At 47.1% G+C, this 26,952-nt stretch overlaps 3 protein-coding genes across 3 annotated transcripts in view; 2 read left to right on the top strand and 1 right to left on the bottom strand.

Moving 5' to 3' along the window:
- Ascc2 (activating signal cointegrator 1 complex subunit 2) overlaps positions 1–3,647 on the top strand; it is a 46,057-nt gene extending 42,410 nt beyond the window's left edge. Inside the window, exon 20 of the mRNA XM_021176638.3 lies at positions 856–3,647. Coding sequence (XP_021032297.1) covers positions 856–1,027 — 172 coding nt within the window. The 3' untranslated portion in view covers positions 1,028–3,647. The remainder of the gene's footprint in view (positions 1–855) is intronic.
- A 15,771-nt stretch (positions 3,648–19,418) lies between these two features.
- Uqcr10 (ubiquinol-cytochrome c reductase, complex III subunit X) lies at positions 19,419–22,193 on the bottom strand. The gene is made up of 2 exons (XM_021177550.3): positions 21,995–22,193; positions 19,419–19,669 (listed from the first exon to the last, which is right to left on the bottom strand). The coding sequence occupies exons 1-2, from the start codon at positions 22,142–22,144 to the stop codon at positions 19,625–19,627; spliced, it is 195 nt and encodes a 64-aa protein (XP_021033209.1). The 5' UTR covers positions 22,145–22,193; the 3' UTR covers positions 19,419–19,624.
- Positions 22,194–22,456: 263 nt separating this feature from the next.
- Zmat5 (zinc finger matrin-type 5) overlaps positions 22,457–26,952 on the top strand; it is a 35,015-nt gene continuing 30,519 nt past the window's right edge. The window contains exon 1 of the mRNA XM_021177622.3: positions 22,457–22,550. The gene's annotated coding sequence lies outside the window, so the exon portion shown is untranslated. The remainder of the gene's footprint in view (positions 22,551–26,952) is intronic.

Raw genomic sequence — 26,952 nt, 5'->3', positions numbered from 1 at the left:
TGTCCTGGAACTCACTTTGTAGACCAGACTGGCCTCGAACTCAGAAATCTGACTGCCTCTGCCTCCCGAGTGCTGGGATTAAAGGCGTGCGCCACCACGCCCGGCTTCTTTCTTTCTTTCTTTCTTTCTTTTGTTTTTGTTTTTGTTTTTTTTCGAGACGGGTTTTTCTGTATAGCCCTGGCTGTCCTGAAACTCACTCTGTAGACCAGGCTGGCCTTGAACTCAGAAATCCTCCTGCCTCTGCCTCCCAAGTACTGGGATTAAAGGCGTGTGCCACCACACCCAGCCCTCCCTCTTTTTCTTAATGGAGACACTGGCCAAATAGGCCATGGGTAAATGCAACCTAGGCTCTGGGTATTGGTGAGACCTCCCCAAGAGATATTTGATTTCATTCTTAAGGCCACAGGGAGTCACAGGTTGTTGGTCAGAGAGCAAAGCTATTCTGACTTCTTCCGTCCAGTCCCTGACATTAACATCAAGTAGACCCCAGAGACTGATGGGCTGAAGAGACCCTCTGTGAGTTCTGTAAGCACATTTGGCCATTGGGACCACCAAGTTAGAACCTGGTGTGTAAAATATGAGCATTGCCTAGTTTGGGCAGGGTGGGGAGGAGGTATCTGTGTGGCAGAGGGAAGGGATCTACCATTCAGCCACTGATGTTCATACCCACAGATGGTGGTGGGCCCATCTGGAGGACAGACTCAGGAGAAAATCAGGCCTGGGGCTGGGTTCCTTCCTCTCTAGACCTGACCAGGGTGTGTCCTCAGTGAAAGCCATCAGGGAGGGCTGTGGGGGTCCGGTCAGAGCCTCTTCAGCAGATTTCTGTTCATCATGGGGTGGGTGTTACTCCCTTAGGTACCGGCCTGAGAACTCCACGGCAGTGACAGGCGGCCCCCGGGGCCATGGGCAAAGCCGGGAAACAACCCAGGAACGCAGGAAGAAAGAAGCCAACAAGGCAGCCAGAGCCAACCACAGCCGTAGAACCATGGCTGACCGAAAAAGAAGCAAAGGCATGATTCCATCCTGAGACCACAAGCTGCCGGACGAGGGACGCCTTCAAGGCAGCTCTGCCCTCATGACCCTCAAGACCTACCAGCCAGCCGTGAGCGCCTTCTTGTCAAACACACAGTGCCTTATCCCTTGGTGGAGGAACCCAGTGCCATCAAGCAGGCTGTCTCCCAGCTGTGCTGGCGGGAAAGGATGGGGATTCGGAACCAAAGTGTCTTTCATCTTGTGCAGCGAGGCACCACCTCTGGAAGTCCTGGATGGCAGGAGACCTGTGTATTCAGAAGCAACGAAAGGCCCATGAATAAAGTTTCTGACCCTCCGGCAATGCTCTGTGACATGCTCCGGCCTTTTCCCCTCTTCCTCTCAGAAACACCAATACCTGAAAGACAAGAAGGCATAGTGGTCCCCATACTCTGTTGACTTCCATGCTTGCCCCCTTGGTGTATCTCCTAGTGCTGTTCTTCCTTGCTGTGTGACCTCTGTGCTGGGGGAAGGAACTGGCCAGTGTGAGGCCTAAGGTCCCTTCTGTGGTTACCTCCTGTGCCGCCTCCTCAGGAGGTAGCTACTGTTGCCTGTTACAGGACACATGAGGAGAGTGGGCTGTGAGGGCTGAGAGTGTCCCTAGACCACAGGAAGGAAGTGGCAGAGCAGGTCTTAGAAGCTCAGTCTGACCCCTGGCAGTATAGGCTCTCGACCCATGTAGATTATGTCAACCCCTGTGTCACAACTGGCACAAGGACACTTGGCCAGTTTCAGAGTGTCATAGTTATAAATGTACTGTTAGCCTTCACCCTCCCAATGTAGAGATTGGAAACCTCTAGAACGAAGCCCTGTTGAAGCAAGAAGGACTAGGCTGGCTCCCAGAGCCCTTTCCCCATGTGGCCCACTCTGCAGTGGGAATCAGCTAACAGGTCTCCTGGGTTTAACTAGTGTGCAGGAGATCTGCAGTGGGGTCTTTGCTGGGCTGATCCCGAGGCAGCAGGGCCTGGAGTCTTACCGACAGATCTTTTAGATGCCAGGGACATTGATTTGCTTGTAGTTAGGACTAGCAGGCAGACAGATACTTGATGGATTGTTTTATTAGGCCAGCCTGCACAAGTGAACCGAAATGCCAGTTCCCCTGCGCCTTGCTGGCCTCTGGGAGCATTTGGGATACAGAGCAGGTACCGGGTGGGGTCCTCCCGTGGGGCTGCTGAATTAGCTGAGATCTGGGAGAGTTGGCCATCCTGACAGACAGCAGGGAAACTGTTTCCTCCTAAAAGTGCTTAGCAGCGGCCCAGCTCAGTAGCACAGTCATTTCTTTTCTCCCTGACTAAACTCAGACCAAGCTGCTGTGTCATGCAAGGCTGATGGGCTTGGGAGCTCCTGGTCGTCATCTGCCTTGCCTGCTGCTCTTCCCTGGAGCAGCCCTCATCTGCTCTTGGCCATCTCTTCCTACAGCCACCTAGAGGACACCCAGGTTTCCTGGTAGCAGTCTGGCTGAGAGGACATCACCATCTCTTCTGTTTTCTAGCACTTTGGGCCAAATCAACCGCAATGCCCCCTGACGAGCTAATGCTTGTGTCTTTTAGCTCTCCAGGACACCCTTTGAAACCAGCCTGTTACCCCAGCCCTTCAGCCTCAATAAGATGAATGGTACTACTTGGTAGTGAAGTCCCTAAAGATGAATACTGAGGCTGTTGCTCAGTAGGAGAACACTTGAGTAATCTACACAGGCTTAGGTTTGTCCGCTAACTATGTAAAGGAAGTCCCCAAGGGATTCCAAACTTACTAAAGATTAGTAGCCCAAGAGTGTTGGGTGGGTAAACCATTTGGTCCCTAGACCCACCCTCCCTCCACCCCATGCTGTCCTAATGCGGGTATTTTCCAAGTGCCTTTTCTGTGCCCTACAGAGAATTTGACCATCATAGATGTTTCTGGAGAAACTTTTTTTTTTTTATTGAGACAGGGATTCTCTGTGTCCTGTCCTGGACTAGGCTGGCCTCGAACTCACAGAGATCTACCTGCTTCTGTTGGGATTAAAGGCGTGCACCACCACACCTGGCCCTGAGGAAACTTTTAAAACCTTGTACCTCTAAAAGGATACAAGACCCAAATGTCATTATTCCAGTGTCTATGAATGGTCAGCCGCAAGAGCTTTTGTGCCCCAGAGATGGATTATAAGAGACCCGAGGGCCTGTGGAGAGGAGCAGAGCTGGCAGTCTGCCCATGGGGTCTTAGTAGTGGGTGGGTGTCCTTGTTAAACTGCCCCAGCTGAGGCTGGAGGAGGAAACAGTTGGCTCAAGCCTGCATGTCACTCCCCTACCAGGAGCTCAGATTCCGTGACAGCGCAGAAAAATAAAATCAGAAGTAGACATGGTGGTGGCACGCACTTATTTCTTGGGAGGTAGAGACAGTTCAGGGATAGCTCAAGCTATGCGAGACCCTGTCTATAAATAAATAAAAACCAAATATTTCTGAAGAACTAACTTAAGAGGCAGCATACATAGGTGAACATAGTAGTGTAAGGCATTGTTTGTGAGAATGTTAATGCTCCGTTTGCACACTGACCAATGTGGAAGGAACTGCAAGCACAATGGTGGTGGCAGAACTGTGATCCCTGCTGTTGGCAATAAACAGGTTTCCCGAGTCTCATTGATGCCAGAGTCTCCTGTGTGTTTTCCTGGAGTCCGTTCTCTTGCTTAATCTTACAACTGTGGATCAGGTGAGAAGATTGAGGCAGAGAGGCCCAAGGTCACATAGCAAGGGACCACAGGATCAGTCCCAGGGATGTCTCCCAAAGCCTGACTCTTCACTTCAAGCCATACTGTTCCCTCTCACTGCAATCAAAGAAGACACAGGCTAGTGCTTACAGCACAGAGTGCCTAGACACTAGGCTGCTACAACTCCCAAGTACATGGGATATTGTCCCACAGCTAGCTCACTCGCTCTCTCTCCCTCTCTCTCGATTTCTCGCTCTCTCTTTCTCTGCTCTGTTTCCACTTCGAAGAGATTTGTTTAGTCTACTGTTCAGCCTACTGAAAACACTTTGTGTGTTGTGTGTGTTTTTAAAAAACTGTTTGATTATATATACCACATGTGTGTGGGTGACTGTGCAGACCAGAGGAAGTTGGAACTCCTGGACTGGAGTTAAATGCAATTAACCAACATGGGTGCTGGCAGATGGACCTGGGTCATCTGCAAGAGCAGTGCACACTCCTAAACTCTGAACCGTCTGTCCAGGTCCTTATATTGTCTTGTGAGACAGGATCAGATTTTCAGTCCTCCTGCCTCAGCCTCCAGCATGCTGGGATTAGATGCATGAAACCTCTCCTCCAGAGAAGGGGGGGGGGGGCTGGAGAGATGGCTCAGCTCTTCTGAAGGTCCTGAGTTCAAATTCTGGCAACCACATAGTGGCTCACAACCATCCGTAATGAGATCTGATGCCCTCTTCTGGTGTATCTGAAGACTGCTACAGTGTTCTTACATAAATAAATAGGGAGGGTATAGGGAACTTTCGGGATAGCATTTGAAATGTAAATAAAGAAAATATCTAATTAAAAAAATAAACTAGAGAGAATGGGAAAAAAAAGAAAATGAACTAAAATGGAGGAGTTCAATAAGGTTTGTCCTTTGTTTAAAAACAAAGATGATGGATTAGTGTGTTGGGACTATTTAATTCTTGTATTAAAGCTTCATGTTTAAAATAAATATTTGGGCTGGAGCAAGTGGGGCCCGAGCGAGCAGGGCCCAAGTGAGTAGAGGTCCTGAGTTCAATTCCCAGCAACTGCATGTTGGCTCACAACCATCTGTACAGCTACAGTGTACTCATGTACATAAAATAAATAAATCTCTAAAAAAAGAGAGAAGGGGAAAGGTTGTGGTGTCCTGAGCAGAATCTGAATGGCACTGAAGCCTGGGAGAGCTCTGACCACAAGCCCAGCCTGTCCCAGGGACCAGCCCCAAATAGCCAGCACCCACTAATGAGAAGCCAAGAGTGGAGGACTAGGACCCTATTTAGAGCGTGCATTCCAAAGCCCTTCTTAGTGTCAGCATGTGTGCATAAGGCCTACCTCTGCCCTCCTGGAAGTCACAGTACAAAGGGCATGTTGGATGTTAAGTAAAATATTTTGGAAAAGCAGAAAGAGGCCAAGAGCAAAGCCCAGGTTCTTTGTACATTGGGCAGCAGCAAGAGGTCACCAGAGGCTATGGGGCTCAGCATAGCTTGGCTCACAGTGGTGGGACACATGGAGAGGAGTCGGAGAGGCTGCAGGAGAGCTAGTTCTGGAACTCTGCATTGAAGGGAAAGAAGAGGAGGCTCAGAGGTAAACAAGGTAGGTTAGTACAACCCCATTATCTTTCAAAAAGGAGCCAGGGTTCCAGGGACCTATGGGAGGAAGGGTGGGCTGGAACCCATAACCAGGCTCCTGAGCTATCCCTGGCCTCCCTCTTACCAAGATTCTTGGATATATAGCAACAAGAGGGCCTGGCAAAGGCCGAAAGTGGTGGCTGTAGCTCGGCAGCCCTAACCAAGGTTGAAAAGTTGATTTTGGGACCAGAGCAGTAGCTTGGCCATCAAAAGCCCTGGCTGTTCTAAAGGACCCTGGTTCAATCTCCAGCACCCATATGATGGGGCTCTGTAACTCCAGTCTTGGGGATCAGAAGCCCTCTCTGGTCTCCAATGTGCACTGCATACATGGGTGTGCATGTGGACAGACGTACATGCAGGCAAAACCCTACACAATTTTTTTAAGAGGTTGGTGCAGATGACGGGACCATCGACAGGCCTATGTTATGAGCAGGATGTGAGTGAGGGATGAGTCCCTGAAAGAGCTATGAGAGTTTTGCCTTCATATCACACTGAAAAATCTCTCCCACCAGCTAGTGAGAGTTTTACGGGCTGGTGAAGATGGCTCAGTGGGTAAGAGCACCCGACTGGTCTTCCAAAGGTCCAGAGTTCAAATCCCAGCAACCACATGGTGGCTCACAACCATCTGTAACGAGATCTGACTCCCTCTTCTGGAGTGTCTGAAGACAACTACAGTGTACTTACATATAATAAATAAATAAATCTTTAAAAAAAAAAAAGAGAGAGAGAGTTTTACACAGGTGTCAAGTGGCCCTCAGCAGACTCAGTTTATTTAAACCCCAGCAGACCCCATGTCTTCCCCTGCCCCCTAGCAAATTGTCATGAGAGTGTGAGTTGAGTTTCTGTGGGGCTCTCCCTGACACCAGAGTTTCCATCAGTTTTCTTGCTGTGGTCTGAATGACTAAAGTGACAGGCACTAAGTTCTAGTTTTTCAAAAAGGAAATCATGACACCAATTTTTCCCAGTTGCAAGACACTCACTGGGAAAGACTTGTCACATCACTGACAAGTCTCTTAAAGTGTTCTGCCATTCCAAGGAGGTAGTTATGGCTCCCCACCCCTCTGCCCCATAAAAGTGGTTTTCATACTAGAGCCAAACAGAAAAGGAACCTCCTGGAGGCTGAACCCTGACTCCTCAAAGCCCAGCATGGCCTTTTTAATGTTTGTGCACAGGCTCAGTCCTGTTCCCCTCTCACATTCTGGTCCACTTGCTCAGCGAGCGTTCTGCCACCCAGATTCTCAGGCCTGCTCATACCTGTTCTTTTTTATTGCAAATCCATCTATAAAGGAGGATGGGGGGGGGGGCAGTTAAACAAAAACCTGAGCTCTGATCCCTGGCACCTAAGTCAAAGCAATAAGCCAAGGGTGATGGCGGCACCTCTAATCTCAGCACTTGAGAGGTAGAGACTTAGATCTCTGTGAGTTCCAGGCCAGCCTCGTTTACTCAGAAAATTCAAGTAGCAACGGCAGTAGCTCAGTCCTTTGCTTAAGGATGCAAAGTGGCCAAGGCAGAATTCAGCCAGCCTGCAAATCCATGCCCTCCGCCCGTCAGCTTCCTGCTTCTCTCTAGTTGGTACTTGAGCTGGGAACAAATAAAGTATTTGCTTAACACGGACTAGGGAGGTTCCTGACGGCCTTGATTCTAAACATGGGTCTTCTGCTGATACGATTTATAATTGAAATCATTCTGTAAACAGAGGGCCAGAGGAAGGGGGAAATAGGAAGCTGGGCAGAATACAGTTTTACCATTTCTACTTTACCACAGCCTCTATCCATGGAGGGAGGGGTCTCCTAGGAGGGCCCAGTGGGAAAGGCTTCATTAAGCAATCAGACATCACACGGAATTGCCACCGGAGGCTGGCTGGTAGTGGCCCCTGCTGCTGGACGAGAGGGAGACGGATCTATGCAGACACCAAGGACAGGGAAGTGAAGAGGAATCAGTTGTTCAGAATAAGGTGTGAGGTGAGATAAGAGCTGCCCAGGAGCGCCTGAGGTCTAAATAGTGCTGGAGATACAAGATTGCCAGGGACACAGGTGACGATCAAGAGAACAGGAGCAGGCCTCAGAGGGAACAGCACACAGGAGACACTTAGATGAGAGCTGCACAATCCCCGCAGCTCTCAGCCCTCAGCGAGCAAGTGCATCAAATATGCTAATTCATGCTGCTCCCTGGAGACTGCACAAGGAGCCCCCATTTCACTTTCTTAAAAATCTGTTTAGACTTACTTTATGACTGTTTTTGCTTGCATGTCTGTCTGTCTACCCCATATATACCTGGTACACACAGAGACCAAAAGATGATGTTGGATCCCTTGAAACTGTGGCACCATGTGGGTGCTGGACTCAAACCCGAGTCCTCTCTCTGCAAGAGCCAAGATCTGAACGACTAAGCTGTCTATCTATCGAGTGCCTGTTCATCTCTGCTATTGCAGAATAGCAAAGCCAACCTGATAGGCCTGGGATGGGCAAACACTGTGCCGTTGTTTCCCCACCACCGTGGGAGGCAACGCAGGCCTTCACATTCTGTCTCCCACATGAGAGGAAACAGGCCTCAAAGGGGAAGCAGCCCACCAGGTCTCCCAGATGGAGACTGGAAAGGCTAGGGGGTTATTGTGGTTGGTTTTTGGTTTTAGAATGTGTGTGTGTGCACATATAAGCATGTTTATGTGGCAATCAGAAGATAACTTTCAAGAGTTGGTGTAAAATGAATTATTTTTAATATAAGTGTAAGCAGTGAATTAATTTGGCAGCTGTATTTCTTATACTAGTCCCCAATAAGCACCCAGAGAAACCAAGATTTATTTCAAGCTACATCTCAATAGCTGAACAGCTAAATGATCTATAGCAACCCTTATGCTAATCTGACTACCTCCCAGCCATGAATTCATGAGACTTGGTATTATTGATCAGACTCTCTGGGCTTCAGATATTTTTTCTCATGATGTCTTCTTCTCACGGCTTATCTCTTCATTCTTGAATCACATCTGAATCTCTCTCCTCCCCTGCTTCCCTCCCCGCCCCCATCTCCCCCCCCTGGCTGGCAGATGTCCTGCCTTATCTTTCTTCTGCCCAGCCATTGGGTGATTAGCATTTATTGACAAGGCAGAGGATAAATGGTAAGAACTGTTTACACACACTTGAGACAGGAGATTCTTGCTCTTACAAGCATTACAATGCTGTGTCTGGATTGAAACAGGATTTGAGGGCAGAGGAATGAGCATTTGAGTAACACAAGGATAGCCTGTACAGTGAGCACAAAACAGTATGCCTACAGGTTGGCTCTTTCTTCTCCTGAGGTGGGGGTCTCTCTTCTCCGTTCTGCCTGGGAGAGTTCTCCAGGCTCGCTGGCTTCAGGCCATCCCTCCTGTTTCTTTTCCATCTCGGTGGAGGAGTGCTGTTATTACAAGTGTGGCTCACCTGGTTTGTCTTTTTTTTTTTTTTCTTTTACTTTTATGCATGTGTATTTTGGCTGTCTGTGTGTCTGTGCACCACATCATGCATGCCTGGTTCCCAAATCGACCAGAAGAGGATTGAATCCCCTGGGACTGGAGCGGTAAATGGTTATGACGTGCCTGGATCTGGGTGCTGGGCCTTGAGCTTAGGTCTTCAGGAAGAACAGCCAGTACTTTTAACAGCTGAGCCATCTCTTCTCCAGTCCCCTACTACATCTAGCTTTTTACATGGCTTCTGGGGTTGAATTTGAATCTTAATTCAGCCATTCCCTGTTGTTCCCATAACCTGTGACTAGGGACAGACTGCACAGCTCAGCAAGGGGACTGGTTTACTGTTTCACAGGACAAGGGCGGGGAAGCCTGGATGGATACAAGCGTAAGAATAGGGACTTGATCTTCAGGTGGTGGGCAGCCTTGGAAAGTATTTGAGTTCGAGAGCTGGCCTGGGAGCACCACGAGGATACACGGGACTGGAACCAGCTGAGACGCCTCTCTGCAAGAGTCTGGAAAACGGAGGACAGGAAACAGCAGGAAAGCTGTCAGCGCAGGCTACCAACTGAGCAGCTCCCAGCCAGCGCTGTCTCCTCTCTCTCTCAGTGCTCTGCCCTTGGAGCCAGCTGGCATCTGCCCTTGGCATTCAATCTGTATATAAATTCAATTGTATCAGGCCAAGGCCCCGATGAAAAGAGAAAAATGAGTTTTCCATGGCTTAGAATAGTAGCTATGAAGCCGGGCAGTGGTGGCGCACGCCTCTAGTCACAACACTTGAGAAGCAAAGGCAGGCAGATCTCTAAGTATGAGGCCAGTCTGGTCTACAGAGCAAGTTCCAGAACAGCCAGAGCTACATAGAGAAACCCTGTCTCTGAAGAAAAAAAAAAAAAAAAAAAAGAAAGAAAAAGAAAGAAAGAAAGAAAGAAAGAAAGAAAGAAAGAAAGAAAAGAATAAAGAAAAGAGGAGGGGAGGGGAGGGGGAAGGGGAGGGGGAAGGGGAAGAGGAAGGGGGAGGGGGGAGGGGAGGGGGAGGGGGAAGGGAAGGGAGGGGAGAGGAGAGGAGAGGAGAGGAGAGGAGAGGAGAGGAGAGGAGAGGAGAGGGGAGGGGAGGGGAGGGGAGGGGAGGGGAGGGGAGGGGAGGGGAGGGGAGGAGAGGAGAGGAGAGGAGAGGAGAGGAGAGGAGAGGAGAGGAGAGGAGAGGAGAGGAGAGGAGAGGAGAGGAGAGGAGAGGAGAGGAGAGGAGAGGAAGGCAGACCTGCCTCTACCCCTCTGCAGCCAGCAGCCTGCCTTTCACTTCTACTTACCATGTCACCCTGACCTGAGAACCTCTCTGAGCTTCACTGAAGTAGAGAGCAATGTCTTTCTCCAAATGTGGATTTCCAACAGCTGCCCAGAGCCTGGCCGTGGGGAAACCAAAGAAGCCAGAGTTTATGTGCAGGTATGTTTGCGGGTGTGTGTGTCTGTGTGCATATGTGTGTGCATGTACACGTGTGTGTTCATGTGTGCATGTGCATGTGTGTGTGTGTGTGTGTATGCGAGTGTGTGTGTGTGGTCACCCTAGTAGCACCCCGAATGCAGCACACTCATCCCTGGAACAGCTTCCTCCGACTCTGACTCATCCGTGGAATTTGTATTCCAACCCAACTTTGCCCATCGCTCAGACACTTCCAATGCATTGATTTCCCGACCGTCCGTCCGCAGAAGGCCGGAAGCTCATGTGTAGGGCAACCCTTGTTCCTTGTCCTAGGAAGGGCTGGCTTCGTGCCAGGGATGGGCTCTGTTTCTTTTAAATAACTTACATGGCTTTCCACTCTTACTACAAAGGCAATGACATGCTCAGTATGGGTCCCACAACTCAGCAAAGAGAAAACATAATCCCCCCATGTGGAAAGAATTGCTGTTGGCTCTGGAGTTCTTGGAGCAGGTTTTAGATGTAAAATGAGGAATATATGCTTTGGTTTTCTACAATAATAGGATCATGCTGAACACATGGTTAAGATGTCTCTTCTGCCTCTGAACATCTCACTTGGAGTGCAGTGGCCACTCACACCCCACCCAAGGCAGGCTGCCTCAGTCTGGCTGCCTGCTTCAGTGTACACTTGGGTTATTCCTAATTTCTTTTTCAGGTTTATTTATTTATTTTATGTATGTAAGTACACTGTAGCTATCATCAAACACACTAGAAGAGGGCATTTGATCCCACAACAGATGGTTGTGAGCCACCATGTGGTTGCTGGGAATTGAACTCAGGACCTCTGGAAGAGCAGTCAGTGCTCTTAACCACTGAGCCATCTCTCCAGCCTCAGGTTATTTCTAATTATATCCTCTTAAAAGATGGTGAAGAGCTGTTTGCCTCTGAATCTGTCTATATCTATGATGCATTTCTCAGGATAAAGTCTTAGGAATAAAACTGTGGGGTTAAATTTTTTTGCCAAGCATGGTGGTACATGCCTGCGATTGTAGTACTCAGGTGGCTGAGACAGGAGGCTTGCCATGAGCTCAAGAACATCCTATATGAAAACTCTACCCCCTACACCTTCATAGAAGTTTTCTTTTTCTTTTCATTTTCATAAGCAAGTGCTCCATCAGGGAGCTATTTCCTTGGCCCAGCCTTTAAAAATAACTTTTAAAAAATGTATTCATTTTATTTCATGTGTATTTTGCCTGCATCCATGCATATGTAGCACGTGCATGCTTGGTGTTCACAGAAGTCAGATAAACACATAGGATCTCCTGGGAGTGGAGTTATGAATGGCTGTGAAGCACCGTGTGCTGTGGGTGCTAGAAATTGAACCCAGGTCCTCTGTAACAGCAGCACATGCTCCTACTCACTAGGCCCTCTCCCCAGCCCCTAAGCCTTTTTTTTTTTAATTATGTGTATATTGGGGTCTGTGTGAGCATGAGTGTAGGTTTCACGGGTGTTGGGCTCTCTGGAGATGGAAGTGGGTTATGAGCCCACCCCCCATGTGGGTGCTGGGATCAAAGTCAGGTTGTCTGCAGGAGGAGCATGTCCTTAACTGCCGAGCAATCCCTCTCCTGTTCATTTACTTAGTAAGACAGGATTTCTCTGTGTAACATGCTCTCAACTGTTGAGCAATCTCTGTAGCTTGCTTTATTTATTTATTTATTTATTTATTTATTTATTTATTTATTAAGACAGGGTTTCTCTGTGTAGCCCTGGTTGTCCTGGAACTCACTCTGTAGAACAGGTTGGCCTTGAACTCAAATTTGCCTGCATCTGCCTCCCAAGTGCTGAGATTGAAGGCGTGCAATGTGAGACCTTGACTTAGAGCGTTTCTCCCTGGGGAGGTAAAGCCCCTGAACGTTCCCCCAAGCCTGTTTTCCCCATCTCTAAAAATACACCCAGAAAGAAGCTCTTTGTTCTCTATAGCCAGCAAAAAGCCTTTTTGTTTCTGTGCCTTACAACCAGAGATGCGTACCACCACTCCTCGGCTCCTTTCCTTTTTAAGTGAGTTCTAAGCTCGTTTGCTTTGGTTACTAGGCCAAGCTTGTGCCCATCACGGGGCCTTGCAGTGCCCTCCTTATTCTGAAGTTCTGGGGCTTGCTTTCTTTTCTTGGCCAAGATTTCCACCATATCTCAACTCTGACACCATACCTATGAACTTCCCTGACTACAGTGTGGTTTTCGAACACATGTCACCCTGACAGGACTTGGTCTTATTGTATTTATTTATCTATGTAACCATTTGTTGAGACAGGATCTTACTATGGAGACTATGCTGGTCTCAAACTCCTGGCGATCCACCTCACCTCTTGAAGGCAAGCGACAACACTGTGGCTCAGCTGTACTTTCTTCATAACTAAGACTGGCCATGGTGGCGCACGCCTTTAACCCCAGCACTTGGGAGGCAGAGGCAGGCAGATCTCTGTGAGTTCCAGGCCAGCCTGGTTTATATAATGGATTTCAGGAGAGCCTCAGCCAAGTAGAGGCCCTTTCTCTAAACAAACAAACAAATCCCCACAAACAAAACATTAAAAAAATAAAATAAAACCTCTTATCTAAATTCCCCTCTATTTCAAGAGAACAGGGACCTGTCTTGTCCCTACCGTGTGCCCAGGATCTAGGGTGTTGCCATACAGAGAAGGCATTCACTAAAGGTGCTCTAACTCAGGCCTTGGGAGATGAGCAACAGGAAGTGTTTGCTGCGCATGCGTGAGGTCTGAGTTTAGCTCCCCTGCACTCTACACCTCGCTTCCTATCCCCTTGCTGTGTGTGTATGTGGTGTGTAAGATATGTGTACTATGTGTGTATGGTGTATATAGTGTGTAGTGTCTGCATAGTGTATGTGGTATGTGTGTGTGTAGTATGTGTATAGTATGTTTATATGTAGTGTATGGTGTGGTGTGTGTGTGTATAGTGCATGTGCAGTATGTGTGTGTGTGTGTGGTAAGTGTTTATGTATGGTGTGTGTAGTTTATGTGTAGTGTGGTATGTGTACTGTCTGTGGTGTGTGTGTATGATGTGTGTAGTATGTATGGTATGTGTATGTAATGTGTTGTATATGTGTGGTGTTTGTGCAGTATTTGTGGTCTGTGTGTGCAGTGTGTGTCTTGTGTGTGATATGTGTGTACAGTGCATACAGTGTGTGTGTGTGGTATATGTGGTGTGTGTACAGTGGTATGTGTGCATGTATGGTGTGTGGTGTGTGTATGGTGTGGGCATGTGTGTGTGTGTGTCCTGTGCAGATGCAGGATGTCTTTCTTCCATCATTCTTCACCTTCTGTTTTGAGACAGTCTGTCACTGAACCCAGCAGTCACTGATTTGGCTGGCCTGGGTGACCAGCAAGCCCCAGGAATCCTCTAGCCCCTGTCTTCTCAGAGTTGGGATCACAGCTGTACGCAGCTGCACCAAGCATGTCTCCACACAATGCAAGCAGAATCTGACCCAAAGATGGAGACAGAGAAGGACAACAAAGTCTGAAGACCAAGTTGCCAAGCCTCTTATCCTGCATCAGATATCTGTAGGCTCCAGTGAAGTGTTGGCGTTTTAGCAGGGGCAGCCTGTAAGCTTCTGTGATGTAATGCAGGCGACTGTATAACCCAAACATCAGAGGTGTGATCTGTAGAGAAGCCACTGGGCAGCTAATAATGTCCTCCTCGCTGGGTGACCTCCAAAATGAATGATTTTGAAGTCAACTAAGAACAAATGCTGTGGGTTTGCTCTGGCAGACTGCCTGGCCTCTGGGATTCTGCGGGGGAGTTCTATTGCATAAGGCTTTCCTTTGGCAACAGCTCCTCCTGTCTTTGTCGCAAGTGTAGCCACCTCAAACCCCACTAATTTTCCCTGGTGAGTTCCTAAGGGGCTCCAGGTCTGGGGACACTCCAGCCTCGTGGTTCCTCTGATGCTTGATGACAAAGCTGTTGAAAGTATGCTTTGAACAGCAAAGAGGTAAAGAGCACAGGGTTTGCCTTTTGTCCCCTTGTAGTGGTAAAGGAATCTGTGACATGACCCAAAAGTCCTATCCAGTCCCAGCACTCAGAGCTAACCACTTGTGTTAATATCCCACCATGCCATATCTTCCTGCATCAATGTATATAGCTTTACAGATATAGGGGTCAAACTGAACAATCGTTCAGTAGCTTGCTCCCTTCCCCCATTTAACCTTCCTTCATCATCACACACCTTTTGCTGGCTGGTCTTTGTTGTTAACATGCCACAACCTAAAGCCATCAGAGAAGAAAGAACAATTGAAGAATTGTCTTGATCATCTTGGCCTACAGCCAAGTCTGTGAGGAATTAATTGTCCACTGTGGGTAGTATCAACCCTATGCCGGCTGTATTGCCCACCATGGGTAGTATCAACCCTATGCAGGCAGTATTGCCCACCATGGGTAGTATTTTCCCTATGCAGAGTGTATAAGAAAATTAGCTGTAGCTGGGCGGTGGTGGCGCACGCCTTTAATCCCAGCACTTGGGAGGCAGAGGCAGGCAGATTTCTGAGTTCGAGGCCAGCCTGGTCTACTGAGTGAGTTCCAGGACAGCCAGGGTACACAGAGAAACCCTGTCTCAAAAAAAAAAAAAAAACTCAAAACTCAAAAAGAAAAAAAAAAAAGAAAAAGAAAATTAGCTGTGCCAGGCAGTGGTAGCAGATGGGAAGCAAAGGCAGGTGGATCTCTATGAATTCAAGACTATCCTGGAGTACAGAGAGAGTTCCAAGCCTGCTAAGGGTATATAAAGAGACCCTGTCTCAAGAAAAAGAAAGTTACCAAGCATAAGCCTGAGCGCTAGCCAGTGAGCCACATTCTTCAGTGGTTTCTGCCTGAGCTCCTGCCCGACTTCCTGTAGCCATGGCTGTGACTTGGATCAGCCCCTCTCCAGGCTGTTTTGGTTCAGGGTTTACTTTTTTTTTTTTTTTTTTTTTTAGCTCTATTGATTTTTATTTTATATATACTGGTGGTGTCCCCATGTGTGTATCTGTGCACTATGTATGTGTGGTATATAGTGCCCACAGAGGCCAGAAGAGGGCTTAGATCCATTGGAACTAGAGTTACACAATAATGATGTGGATGATGGAAATCGAACCAGGGTCCCCTGGAAGGGCAGTCAAACCTCTTTAACCGTTGGGCCAACTTTCCAAACTCCAAGAATGTTTTATCACAGTCACAGAAAAGTAGCTGGTAACATACCCCAATCTTTGTAATGTCTGCAGGTCTACACTGATTTCTTCTCCTTGATTCAGTGCTAAGAATGGCACATAGGGCTTTGCACATGAACTGCTAGGTATTCATTCTAAGGCTGAGCAACCCCATCCCTGAATCTTCTTGAATTAACAACTCTTAAGGTCCAATGATGTCTGGCACTGGAGAGATGGCTCAGCGGTTAAGAGCACTGACTGCTCTTCCGAAGGTCCTGAGTTCAAATCCCAGCAATCACATGGTGGCTCACTGTTGGGAACTATAAAGGGGCCCAGGGGATGCCCTGGAGAAGGGGAGACCCACACCTTGCCAGAGTTCCACCTATTCTCTGCTCAGTCAGGCGTGGGAGGGCTGCTATCTACCTTCCACTCATCCCCAGGTGGGCATCTAAGCCTCAGACCCACTCTTGGGGGGCGGGTGGCAAGGGGCAGCTCCTACCTGGGAGCCCCAGAGCTAAGTCCACTGGGGTTATGGGAGAAAGGGATGAGGGAAGAGGTTCCCAACACCGGTGAGAGTGAGTGCAGCGGATCTTGACTGGAGCACAGGAAGGCCTTCTATGGGGAGATTAGAAATGGGTCATTAGGAGAAAGCCTATCCCATCCTCCAAGCGCAGTGGGCCCTGATGAGCAGAGACATTCTATGGTTTTAGAGCTTTATTATAGAAATGCAGGGGGAAAGAGAGAGAGAGAGAGAGAGAGAGAGAGAGAGAGAGAGAGAGAGAGAGAGAGAAAAGGCTAGAGAGAAAGAGAGAGTAAGAGGGAGAGAGGAGAGGAGAGAAGAAGACAAAGAGAGAGGAGAGAGGGAGTGAGAAGAGAGCAAGGTGGGGGCTTAACAGCCCCTTTTATGGTCTTTACTGTTGCTAGGTAACTGGGGAGGAGTTTAGCCTGAAGGTCAGAAGCTTGGGCCATTGCCTGCGTGACTTCTTTCCATGCTTCGCTTGTGCGGGCTGTGGGGGGCGGTAACTTAGGCAGGAGCCAGAGTTCCAGGAGCATGAGGGAACGCCTACCATGTCATGTAGGTGAATTATCACCATTTTTGGGGTTCAGACCTCAGCTCTACTGGAGACCAGCCTGTCTGTGCATAGCCCAATTCCCCACAGCTCACAACCATCTGTAATGAGATCTGACTTCCTCTTCTGGAGTGTCTGAAGACAGCTACAGTGTAGTCACATATAATAAATAAATGACTCTTTAAAAAACTAAAAGATTTATTAAAGGGCCAGTGATGTCATTCAGCAGTAGAGCCTTTCTAGCAGGTACAAGGCCTCAGCATTGTAGGGAAACAAACGAAAGGAAAATTGCAAGGTGAGCGAGTACAGTTAGTGATTGAGTGATCTACTTTCTTATTTGTTTGTTTATTTATTTTATGAATACACCACATACACCAGAAGAGGGTATCAGATCCCATTACAGATGGTTGTGAGCCACCATGTGGTTGCTGGGAATTGAACTCAGGACCCTAGAAGAGCAGTCAGTGCTCTTAACTGCTGAGCCATCTCTCCAGACCCTACTTTTCTTTTTTTAATCCCAATGTTCCAATAACTTGCACTTGTGTGTGTGTGTGTGTGTGTGTGTGTGTGTGATGGCTATTACTCATTTGTAAGGTCTGTGCCAGGGCCTCCAGGTTCTCTTATTCTAGAAATTGAAATAAGGGTTCACAGATGTTGCAAAGTAGCAAGGACGAAAATGCATAAGTAAAGCCATAGAACAGACAGAGGGAGCTACAGAACGACAGAGGCCATGTGAACAGGGAGATGTGAGGGCCCAGATTATATCTTTCTTATATGGGTTCAGGAGGAGGAGTTTGATTGCTAAGGAGTGTATTGAGGGTGGCTTCTGTTTTGATTGATAGATTGTAAGTTTTCTATCATGCATCTGATTTTAATCAAAACATATCCGGTTGTGCAGACCTAAGATAGGGGATTCTATATGGTTGCCTTACTGTACATGCATGTTGCTGTCCTGTATTAGGAATCTTTAGCATGTGATATGGAGCCCAGTTTGCCTTACTGTACATGTACTCCAAAGCATGTAGGCCTCACCAGCCCACTTCCCTTGGTTCTAGTGTGTATTCCAGGACCTGTTTGAGTAGAAATCAGCATCATAAGGGGCATCTAAGGGGACTAACTTCTTTCCAGAGCTTACAGTAGGTATATGTGCACCCTGATGCAGTTGGGGTCTCCAGAATGGCAACGTGTTGCTAGGAGCATTATTAGACACTTATGTATATAACCCAAGCCAAACGGAACGCCAGGTCCCAAAGCCATTCCCTGGGCTTGCCTGCCTTAGAGTTCCTCGGATTTTTTTCACTCTTGTAAGCCCAGGAGGCAAGAAGCAGGATTTTCACTGGGCATGGTGATGCATACCTGGAATCCAAGCACTCAGAAGACACAGGGCTACCACTGAGCTGGAGGCTAGCCTGGACTAGTGTTTCACAAGAACAAATACAGCAGCAAACACTTGTTCACAAGAACACTTGTTATCTCAGGGTGGACTCAAGGTTTTAATCCTCCTGCCTGAAAATTCTACTTTGAAATTATTCCTAAGTCTAACTGACCTCTGCTTCCTTCAGTTCAAGTGTACTGACAGAATGTCATTTGCCCTGACCCCCCCCCTTTTTTTTGAGACAAATTTGCAGAGTTTTGGTTGTCCTAGAGCTAGCTCCATAGACCAGGCTGGCCTCAACTCAGAGAGATCTGCCTGCCGTAGCGGCAAACCTCTGGAATGCTGGGTTTAAACACTGCCATGCACGACCACTGCCTGGCCGACGGGCCCTGACTACAGATGCACAAGTAGACAAACTAGGTAATGTCTAGGGTTTCCCGGTCTGAATCAACCTTCAGAGAAGGTTCTGGATTCTCTGGCTCTCAGCAGGTTCTCAGGGATTGACTGCAGGTGAGTCATTTACTTCCCCAGGAGGATTTATTTATATGTGAGCATGTGTCTCTGTCTGAAAATGAACCGTGCCCAGGGAAGTCAGAGGAGTGTGATCCTCTGTAGCTGGCCAGTTGACTCACCCAAGATGGGTGCAGAGTTTCAAACCCCAATTCTCTGCAAGAGCAAGTGCTCTTAACCAATGTGCATTTTCTCAGACCAGTTTTTTTTGGTTTTGTTTCTTTTTGAGACAGGGTTTCTCTGTGTAGCCCTGGCTGTCCTGGAACTCACTCTAGACCAGGCTGTCCTTAAACTCAAGAGATCCGCCTGCCTCTGCCTCCCAAGTGCTGGGATTAAAGGCATACGCTACCACACCCGGCTTCAGACCAGTTTTAAAGTCACAAAACCCTCTGTGCAACAGATCATCTTTATTAACCCCATCATACTTATAATGAGGCGACTCAGGTCCAGCAGGGTTGGATGCGGCCCTTGGTACACTCAGCTAAGAACTGCTGGGCTTGGGCTTAATTTCACACTCATAAACTGATCTTTCCATAAAGGAACCCAACAGGAGGCTGTGGCCCAGAGACATGGAGACTACCAAAAACCACTCAGCGAGTTAAAAGGTAGAAGACTTCCGCCTGAGACAGGGTAAGACTTTTTCCTAGCCGAGACCATGGTGCTTTCCCATGGCCAAGAGAATCTTTATGATTTAAGAATTGGGGGGGGGGGGGGGGCTGAAGAGGTGGCTCAGTGGTTAAGGGCACTGGCTGCTCTCCTAGAGGACCTGAGTTCAATTCCCAGCACCTACACGTAGCTTACAACCATCTGTACCCCCCAGTTGCAGGAGATCTAATGCTTCCTTGGGCACCACAACACCCATTTATATTAAATAAGAACAAAAGACTGGGACTATTGGGTTAAAGATAACCTCTATTCAGGCTGATGTGTTCAAACTAGGATTCTTGGGATATGAATGGAACAACTCCAAATGGTAGAGTCTTCAGGAGTTTGCATGGGGCTTGGGCATGGTCTCAACTGCCAAGCGGAGATCAGGAAGTTAATAAAGGACCCGTGCAAAAGCAAAAGCTGGTCTCATGAGCAATTTGCATTTATTTGCTGACAGCTGTAGTCAAACACTGCAGAAGTGAGTCTGTTTGTACAGTGGAGCCATAGCTTGCCCACACACTGGCGGTCCGTGAACAGCAACTTGAAACTCATCCTTAGGCTGAGGCCCCAACTCCAGGCAAACAGCTGACAGGCGACTGTTCCTTTGGGTCCCACAGGGGCAGGGTGTTACTCCTTGTTCTCATACTTGTGCTTTATATGTTTCCACAGTTTCTGCATTTAAAACACAAGGCAGTTCACCGTTAACCTTTGTCCTCACATTTTACAACAACTCTAGCTGTCCAAAGAGAAGAGCAGAGAAATCAGTGTTGAAGGAGTTAACAATGTAGCTGAGCACACACTTTGATTCCAGCCTTTGGGAGGCAGAAGCAGGTGGGCCTCTGAATTCAAGGTCAGCCTGGTCTACAGTGTGGGCTCTAAGACAGCCACTACACAGATAAACCCTGTCTGAGAAATCAAAATCCAAACCAAAACACACAAAAAAGCAACATAACAAAACACTCATTAACCACACGAAGTGGGGAGGGAACCCAGCACTTGCACAAGAGAGGAAGATAGGTTGCAAGAATGGTCCCAGTTTCTTCATTATTAAAAAACAGCACCTAGAAAATGCCTCCCCCACCCCCCACATTTCACATTGAGTCACTTTTTATTCTTCAGACCTAAAGTGGTTACACAATCCCCATTCCTAGAAGCACGGGAAAATGGGGGAATTCTGCCAGCAGACTTAAGACAACTTTCGATACTTGGAAATGCTTATACAAGATCAGAGTGGCAACACTCTCATATGGACAGGAAGCTACCCCCCCAGAGGAAATACAGCAAGTAGTAGACAGAGCCTGTCTGGGCAGCAGGTCAGAGAGCCCTGAGGGGGCTGGAGAGACGACTCAGTGGCTCAGAGTACTCTGGTTGCTCTTCCAGAGGACCTGCGTCCAGTTCCTAGCACAGATGATGTACATGCAGACACAACATAAGCATATAAAATTTAAACAACAAAATTTAAAAACAAACCAAAAGAGGTAAGAAAGGAAGGAAGGCAAGAAGGAAGGCCACTCAGTGGAGGAGCTGGTCGGTCGGTGGTGGCGCAGGCCTTCAATCCCAACACTCAGGTGGCAGAGGCAGGAGGGTGAGTCTAAGGCCAAGCCTTGTCTACCATCTAGCTCCGGGACAGCAAGAGCTACACAGAGAAACCCTGTCTCGAGAAAAGGAAACCAGTCGATGAACATGCTGGCCATCAGTAACATGCCTTCCCCAATAATGTCACAATCTTGTGACATAAAACATGCACAGAGGGCTGGTGAGATGGCTCAGTGGGTAAGAGCACCCGACTGCTCTTCCAAAGGTCTGGAGTTCAAATCCCAGCAACCACATGGTGGCTCACAACCATCTGTAACAAGATCTGACTCCCTCTTCTGGAGTCTCTGAAGATAGCTGCAGTGTACTTACATATAATAAATAAATAAATCTTAAAAAAAAAAAAATTTAAAAAAAAAAAAAAAAAAAAAAAAAAAAGCCGGGCGTGGTGGCGCACGCCTTTAATCCCAGCACTCGGGAGGCAGAGGCAGGCGGATTTCTGAGTTCGAGGCCAGCCTGGTCTACAAAGTGAGCTCCAGGACAGCCAGGACTACACAGAGAAACCCTGTCTCGAAAAAAACAAAAAACAAACCCCCCCCCCCCAAAAAAAAAAAAAAAAAAAAAAAAAAAACATGCACAGAGCCGGGCGTGGTGGCGCACACCTTTAATCCCAGCACTCGGGAGGCAGAGGCAGGCGGATTTCTGAGTTCGAGGCCAGCCTGGTCTACAAAGTGAGTTCCAGGACAGCCAGGGCTACACAGAGAAACCCTGTCTCGAAAAACCAAAAAAAAAAAAAAAGAAAAGAAAAACATGCACAGAGTGTGGGACAGTTAAGTCAAAGAGGGCTCACCATTGCCTACTTTATATTCATCCCCACATTTTCCCAGGACATACAGGGAATGCTATCTTTCAGTGGTATCATTAAGTATGAACGGCAGCACCTCATCTGTATCCCAGGATCTTTGATCCACTATGACCTTTATTCAATACCACGGTTTAGTGGTGTAAGTTCCAGTATTGCCAGTTATGGCTTGAGATTCCATAGTCTCCACTTTTAATCCAAAGTGCCTACGTGGGCGGCCTTCGGAACTGAAATATCAATTTTAAAAGGTCAGCCACATGGTCTAAGGAGACCTACTTTTAACGACTGCCTTGCTGAAATCTGCCCTTGAAAGTAGCAAGGGCGGCAGGGGTCGGAGTCCCAACTCACCACCGACTTAATGGAGTGGTTCAGACCCGTAAGTCCTCTGATGTCTCAGGAGTTAGCTTTTGCAAATGAATATGTGGAACTGTGTGACAGGACATAATAATTAGGCCTCGCACCAAGTCAAGAGAACTAGATGTATTAACGGGCACAGTTCACCCCAGACCTGGTAAGACTTGATTGAGTTCCGCCCTACCTTCCTCCCTCCCTCCCAGTCACCCTTCAGGCGGGCCCAAGGTCAGGATGGCCCAGGCCCTCACCCCCTCGTTGATGTGCTCGTAGATCGCGTCTGCGCCTTGATCGAAGGCACGCTCGAAGAACAGGGCGCCCACTGCGATGGTGAGGGCAAAGGTGGAAGTTCTGCGGAACAGCAAGGAGTACAGACGCGAAGGGATCGTCGGCGACGACATGTTGCCTCACTGCCGAACTCACGCCACTGCGCTTGCGTAGAACCCAATGTCTCGCTCCAAAAGTTTCAACGCGCCCTGCTTTATGGGTATTGTAGTTTCTCTGTATCTCAGAGTCGACATTTTGAACCATTAAAGAAACTGATAATGTGCACAGGATAACAGTTTATTACAATGTTCATATTCCACACAACCAAAATTTGATAAGACTTATTTCTCAGTTTTTCTCCTCAACCATTTCCTGCGTTTGGCTATTTTGAACTACAAGTCCCGAAAGCCCCTGAGCTTACCCATCTTCCCCAGTGCTGTCTCGCCTTAGTAGTCCGCCTTCTCGGTACCTTAGGAAGGACTACAAATCCCAGCGAGCAGAGCGCAACGCGAGGACTCAAGAGGAGGAGCCCGGAACCAGGTATCTTTGGCGAGACGTCCGCGTCCAAGTTTTAGGCTCTTTTCCCAATCAGAAGAGTAGGCATTTCATTCTAAGTCCGCGCTATCAGCATTTTCTGGCATGGGGAGTGGGTAGAGAGGCAGGGAACCTGAGTTTCTGTGGCTGCATCTCGACTCTCTGCCTAACCTCCTGTGTGTAACTCCAGGTGTAGGTTTGGGGGTGGCAAAAGTCGGGTCCTGCAGTTCTAACTCTTAAGCCACGTCTCAGGGGGAAAAGTTGCTTTGCCCTTGCTTCCTGTTCTCCAGAGCGTAGGCTTTAAAGCCAAGAACCCTGACTTCGGAGACGGGTGACCTGGTTGTAAAAGGCACCCTACTTTTCTGAGTATCCCCTCGGGGTCTTGAGATGATCCCCAGTAAATGAAAGGTTCCCAGCTCTCCTGGGGCGCTCTGGCCGTGGTGCGTGGGCGACGGGGAAGCCCAGCACTTCTGGAAACTAGTTCTCTGTAAAAGAGAAAAACCCAAATGCTTGGACGGATTGCTTGCTCTTTAAACCTGAGTAGCGGCTTAATGGAGGACTGAATATATTGTAGCAGTGGAAACAGGATAATGTTTCTAGAGGCAACTGCACTGCTGGGGGCCTTGAGAAAGTGTAGCGTGGCCTCTAATGAGTAGGTGGCCTGAAGTCATCTCTAGTCTGGCCTTGAACCCCTGTCGTTCTTTTCCTAATTGCACTAGGGAGTCACTGAAGGGTTTTAAGCTGGAATGCTAGAGGTCTAATTTACATTTTAATGTTACCGTTCTGACTTCTTGGTAGAGCATAAACTGAAGAGAAGAAATTGCAGAGGTAGGTAATTTAGAGTAGAGAGGATTAGAATAATGGTCAGATTTGAGATGCATTTTGGTAGGATAGACAGAGCAAGCTAGCAGAAGTGTGCAAGAAAGGTAGAATTAAGAGGTGGGCTCTGTTGTGGGTGCCTTTAGTCTCAGCACTCCAGAAGCAGGTGGGTCTCAGAGTTCAAGACCAGCCCGGTTTACAGATTCCAGGACAACTGGGGCTACACAAAGAAACCCTGTCCTGAAAAACCAAACCAAACCAAGAAACAAAAATAGGAATTAACATCTAGAGATAAATTAAGGTTTGACTATAGAGACGAAATGGTTTATGTATGTTTGTATGGAGACAAGGTTTCACACTTGCTCTGGCTTGCCTGAAACCAGCTACATAAATTAGCCTGACTTTTAACTCCTGGTTATCCTCCTGCCTCTGCTATCTCTGGAAGGCTAAAATTATAGACAAGCACTATCATGCCTGACCTGTAAATTGTGTGTTTATAGATTTGCTTTTGGTTATTTTAAATTATGCATATGTATGGGGGGCTAGGGGGTGACATGTGCTCCTGAATGACGGTACCCACAGAAATCCAGAGGAAGGTATAGCATCCCCTGGAGCTGGAGGTTGTGAGCTATCAAATGTGGGTGCTGGAAACCAAACTCAGGTCCTCTGTTAGAGTATTACATGCTCTTAACATGACCTCAAGCTCTGTAAGTTGTGTTTTGTGTGAGTTGTCCCTTAGATATGAAGTAGAAACATCTAGAACAAATGGGGCTATGATTCTGAGGTTCAGAGGACCAGTGTGAGCCTGGGATAAGGACTTCAAACTGGACATGATGGCATAGGACTATATGATCCCAGCACGAGGGAGGTGGAGGCAGGAACAGAAGTTCAAGGTCATCTTCAGCTACATTATGTATGAGACCAGCCTAGACTACATGAGCCTCTTCCTCTTAATTAATTACTTAGTCAATTAAAACACAGAACTGATTTCTAGGCCTACCAGGAAGTGGTGAGCCTTCAGGAAAAGACTACTTAAGCTCTGTTGAGCATGGACAAGAGACCTACAACAAACCAATTTGGTTGATGGCAAGTTAGTTCAGAAGGCAGGGAACTAAAGGTGGTTTGTTTTGACTTAACTTTTATATTTAAAAGATTATTTTAAAAAAGATTTAGTATTTTTATCTTATGCGTGTGAGTGTTTTCTCTACCTTTGTATATATGTGTACCACATTTGTGCATTGTATCCCCTGAAGATAGAATTATGGAGAATTGTGAGCTGCCATGTGGGTACTGGGGACCAAACCCAGGTCCTCTGCAAAAGAAACAAGCACTCTTAACCCCTGGGCCTTCTCTCACGCTTCATTGTTGTTGTTATTTTAAAGATTTATTTATTATATGTAAGTACACTGTAGCTGTCTTCAGACACTACTATTTGAAGAGGATGTCAGATCTCATCTCAGATGGTTGTAAGCTACCATGTGGTTGCTGGGATTTGAACTCGAGACCTTTGGAAGAGCAGTCAGTGCTCTTAACTGCTGAGCCATCTCTCCAGCCCTGTATTATTATTTTTGAGACAAGATTTTATTATAGAATTCTGGTAGACCTGGCAGAAATTTGCTTTGCTCTGTAAACCACGCTGGCCTCTAACTCAGAGGTTTATGTGTTTCTATCTCTTGTGTGCTGGGAGTAAAGGCATGGGCCAGCACACCCGAGAGGCTCTGCTTGTTTAAATAGGTTTGTTTGTTGAAATAGGTTCTCAACACATGGGTCAAGACTCCTTTGAAGCTGGGCGTAGTGGTACACGCCTTTAATCCCAGCACTCGGGAGGCAGAGACAGAGGCGGATCTCTGAGTTCTACAGAGTGAGTTCCAGGACAGCCAGGGCTACACAGAGAAACCCTGTCTCAAAAATGCAAAAAAAAAAGATTCCTTTGAGTCAAATGGCCTTTTCACAGGGGTTGCCTGAGACCATTGGAAAACACAGATATTTACATTATGATTCATAACAGTAACAAAATTACAGTTATGAAATAGAAATGAAAATAATTTTATGCATGGGATCACCACAGCATGGAGGAACTGAGTGAAAGAGTCACAGCATCGGGAAGGTGGAGAACCACTGACAAGGGTCACTACCTAGCCTGGCTGACCTGGAACTTGCTCTGTAGACCAGGCTGGCCTCAGCTCACTGAGATCCAACCTGCCTCTGCCTCCCCAGTGCTAGGATTAAAGGCGTGCACCATTGTGCCCAGCTTTAATTTTATTTTTAATCTTTCATGTTAAAATTTTCAGTTTTTAAGGGAATGGAGAGATGGCTCCATGGTTAGGAGCACCTGGGTCCAATTCTCATCACCCACATGGCAGCTCATAGCTGTCTGTAGCCTCAGTTCCAGAAGATCTGACACCTCATCTAGACATCTGTGCAGGCAAAACAGCAATGCACATAAAATAAACATTTTTTTCTTTTCTTTTTATTATTATTTATTATTATTATTATATCTAAGTACATTGTAGCTGTCTTCAGATGCACCAGAAGAGGGCGTCAGATCTCATTATGGATGGTTGTGAGCCACCATGTAGTTGTTGGGATTTGAACTCAGGACCTTTGGAAGAGCAGCTGATGCTCTTAACCACTGAGCCATCTCTCCAGCCCCAAAATAAACATTTTTAAACATAAAATAAAACTTTTTTTCATTTTTTAGGCACATGGTGGCACACACCTTTGATCCCAGTAACTGAGAGGTAGATGAGGAGGCATACCTCTGTGAGGTTGAGTCTAGCCTGAGCTACATAGCAAGTTGTAGACCAGCCAGGACTACATAGTGAGACCCAGTCTTAATTTTTTTTTTTTTTAAGCCAGGTGGTGGTGGTACACACCTTTGATCCCAGTGCTTGGGAGGCAGAGGCAGGTGGATCTCTGATTCTGGTCCAGCCTGGTCTACAGAGCTAGTTTCAGAACAGCCAGTGCTACATAAAGAAACCCTGTCTCGGGGAAAATGAAATTTCGTTTTTTTTAACGGAATTGTTGAGCCAAGCATAGTGGAGCTTAGCTGTAATCCCAGCACTCTGGGAGGCTAAAGCAGAAATAATGAAAGTTTGAGGCCACCCCTAGGCTATGGAGTGAGACTGTGTCTCAGTTGGGGGAAAAAAATCTTCAATGTTCTACATCAAATTTTAGGGAAATAAGAAAAATGAACTTTACTATTTTTCTGATTAATTTTATAACTCAAGTTGAGCAAACTAAATTCCTCTAGACACTCAGCCCTACTTACCGTTTAATTACAATCCCTCAAACATTTAACTCCATTTATAATTTTCATATGTTTGATTTTCTTTTTGAGTATTTGGGATGTATAACCTAACAAGCTCAATTTCCCCAAGGATTCCTAGTTACCAGCAAATCTAATTAATTAAGCTGAATTTAAATTTCTTGCAAACAATTCAATAGTTTTTAAAATTGATTGTGCATAGGAATGGAGTTCATAACCACATTTGCATCCACGCTTTTTGTATACTTTGACCCCTTCCCTTTCCTACTCTGCTTCTGCTTTCACACTTTATCAGCATATATAATTTGTGTACATGTATAA

This window comes from Mus caroli, unplaced genomic scaffold (assembly GCF_978045245.1).
Source record: "Mus caroli unplaced genomic scaffold, Mus_caroli_1 scaffold_13, whole genome shotgun sequence".
NCBI classification, from domain to species: Eukaryota; Metazoa; Chordata; class Mammalia; order Rodentia; family Muridae; genus Mus; species Mus caroli.
Note: the sequence above shows the minus strand (reverse complement) of the source record. Positions and strands in the feature narration are given on the sequence as shown.

Excerpts from the sequence above, each read along its gene's own strand:
- Uqcr10 (XM_021177550.3), bottom strand. The coding sequence starts at position 22,144 with ATGTCGTCGCCGACGATCCCTTCGCGTCTGTACTCCTTGCTGTTCCGC. Across the intron at positions 19,670-21,994 it reads ACGAGCACATCAACGAGGGG|AAACTGTGGAAACATATAAA; the intron begins GTGAGGGCCTGG and ends TTTTAAATGCAG.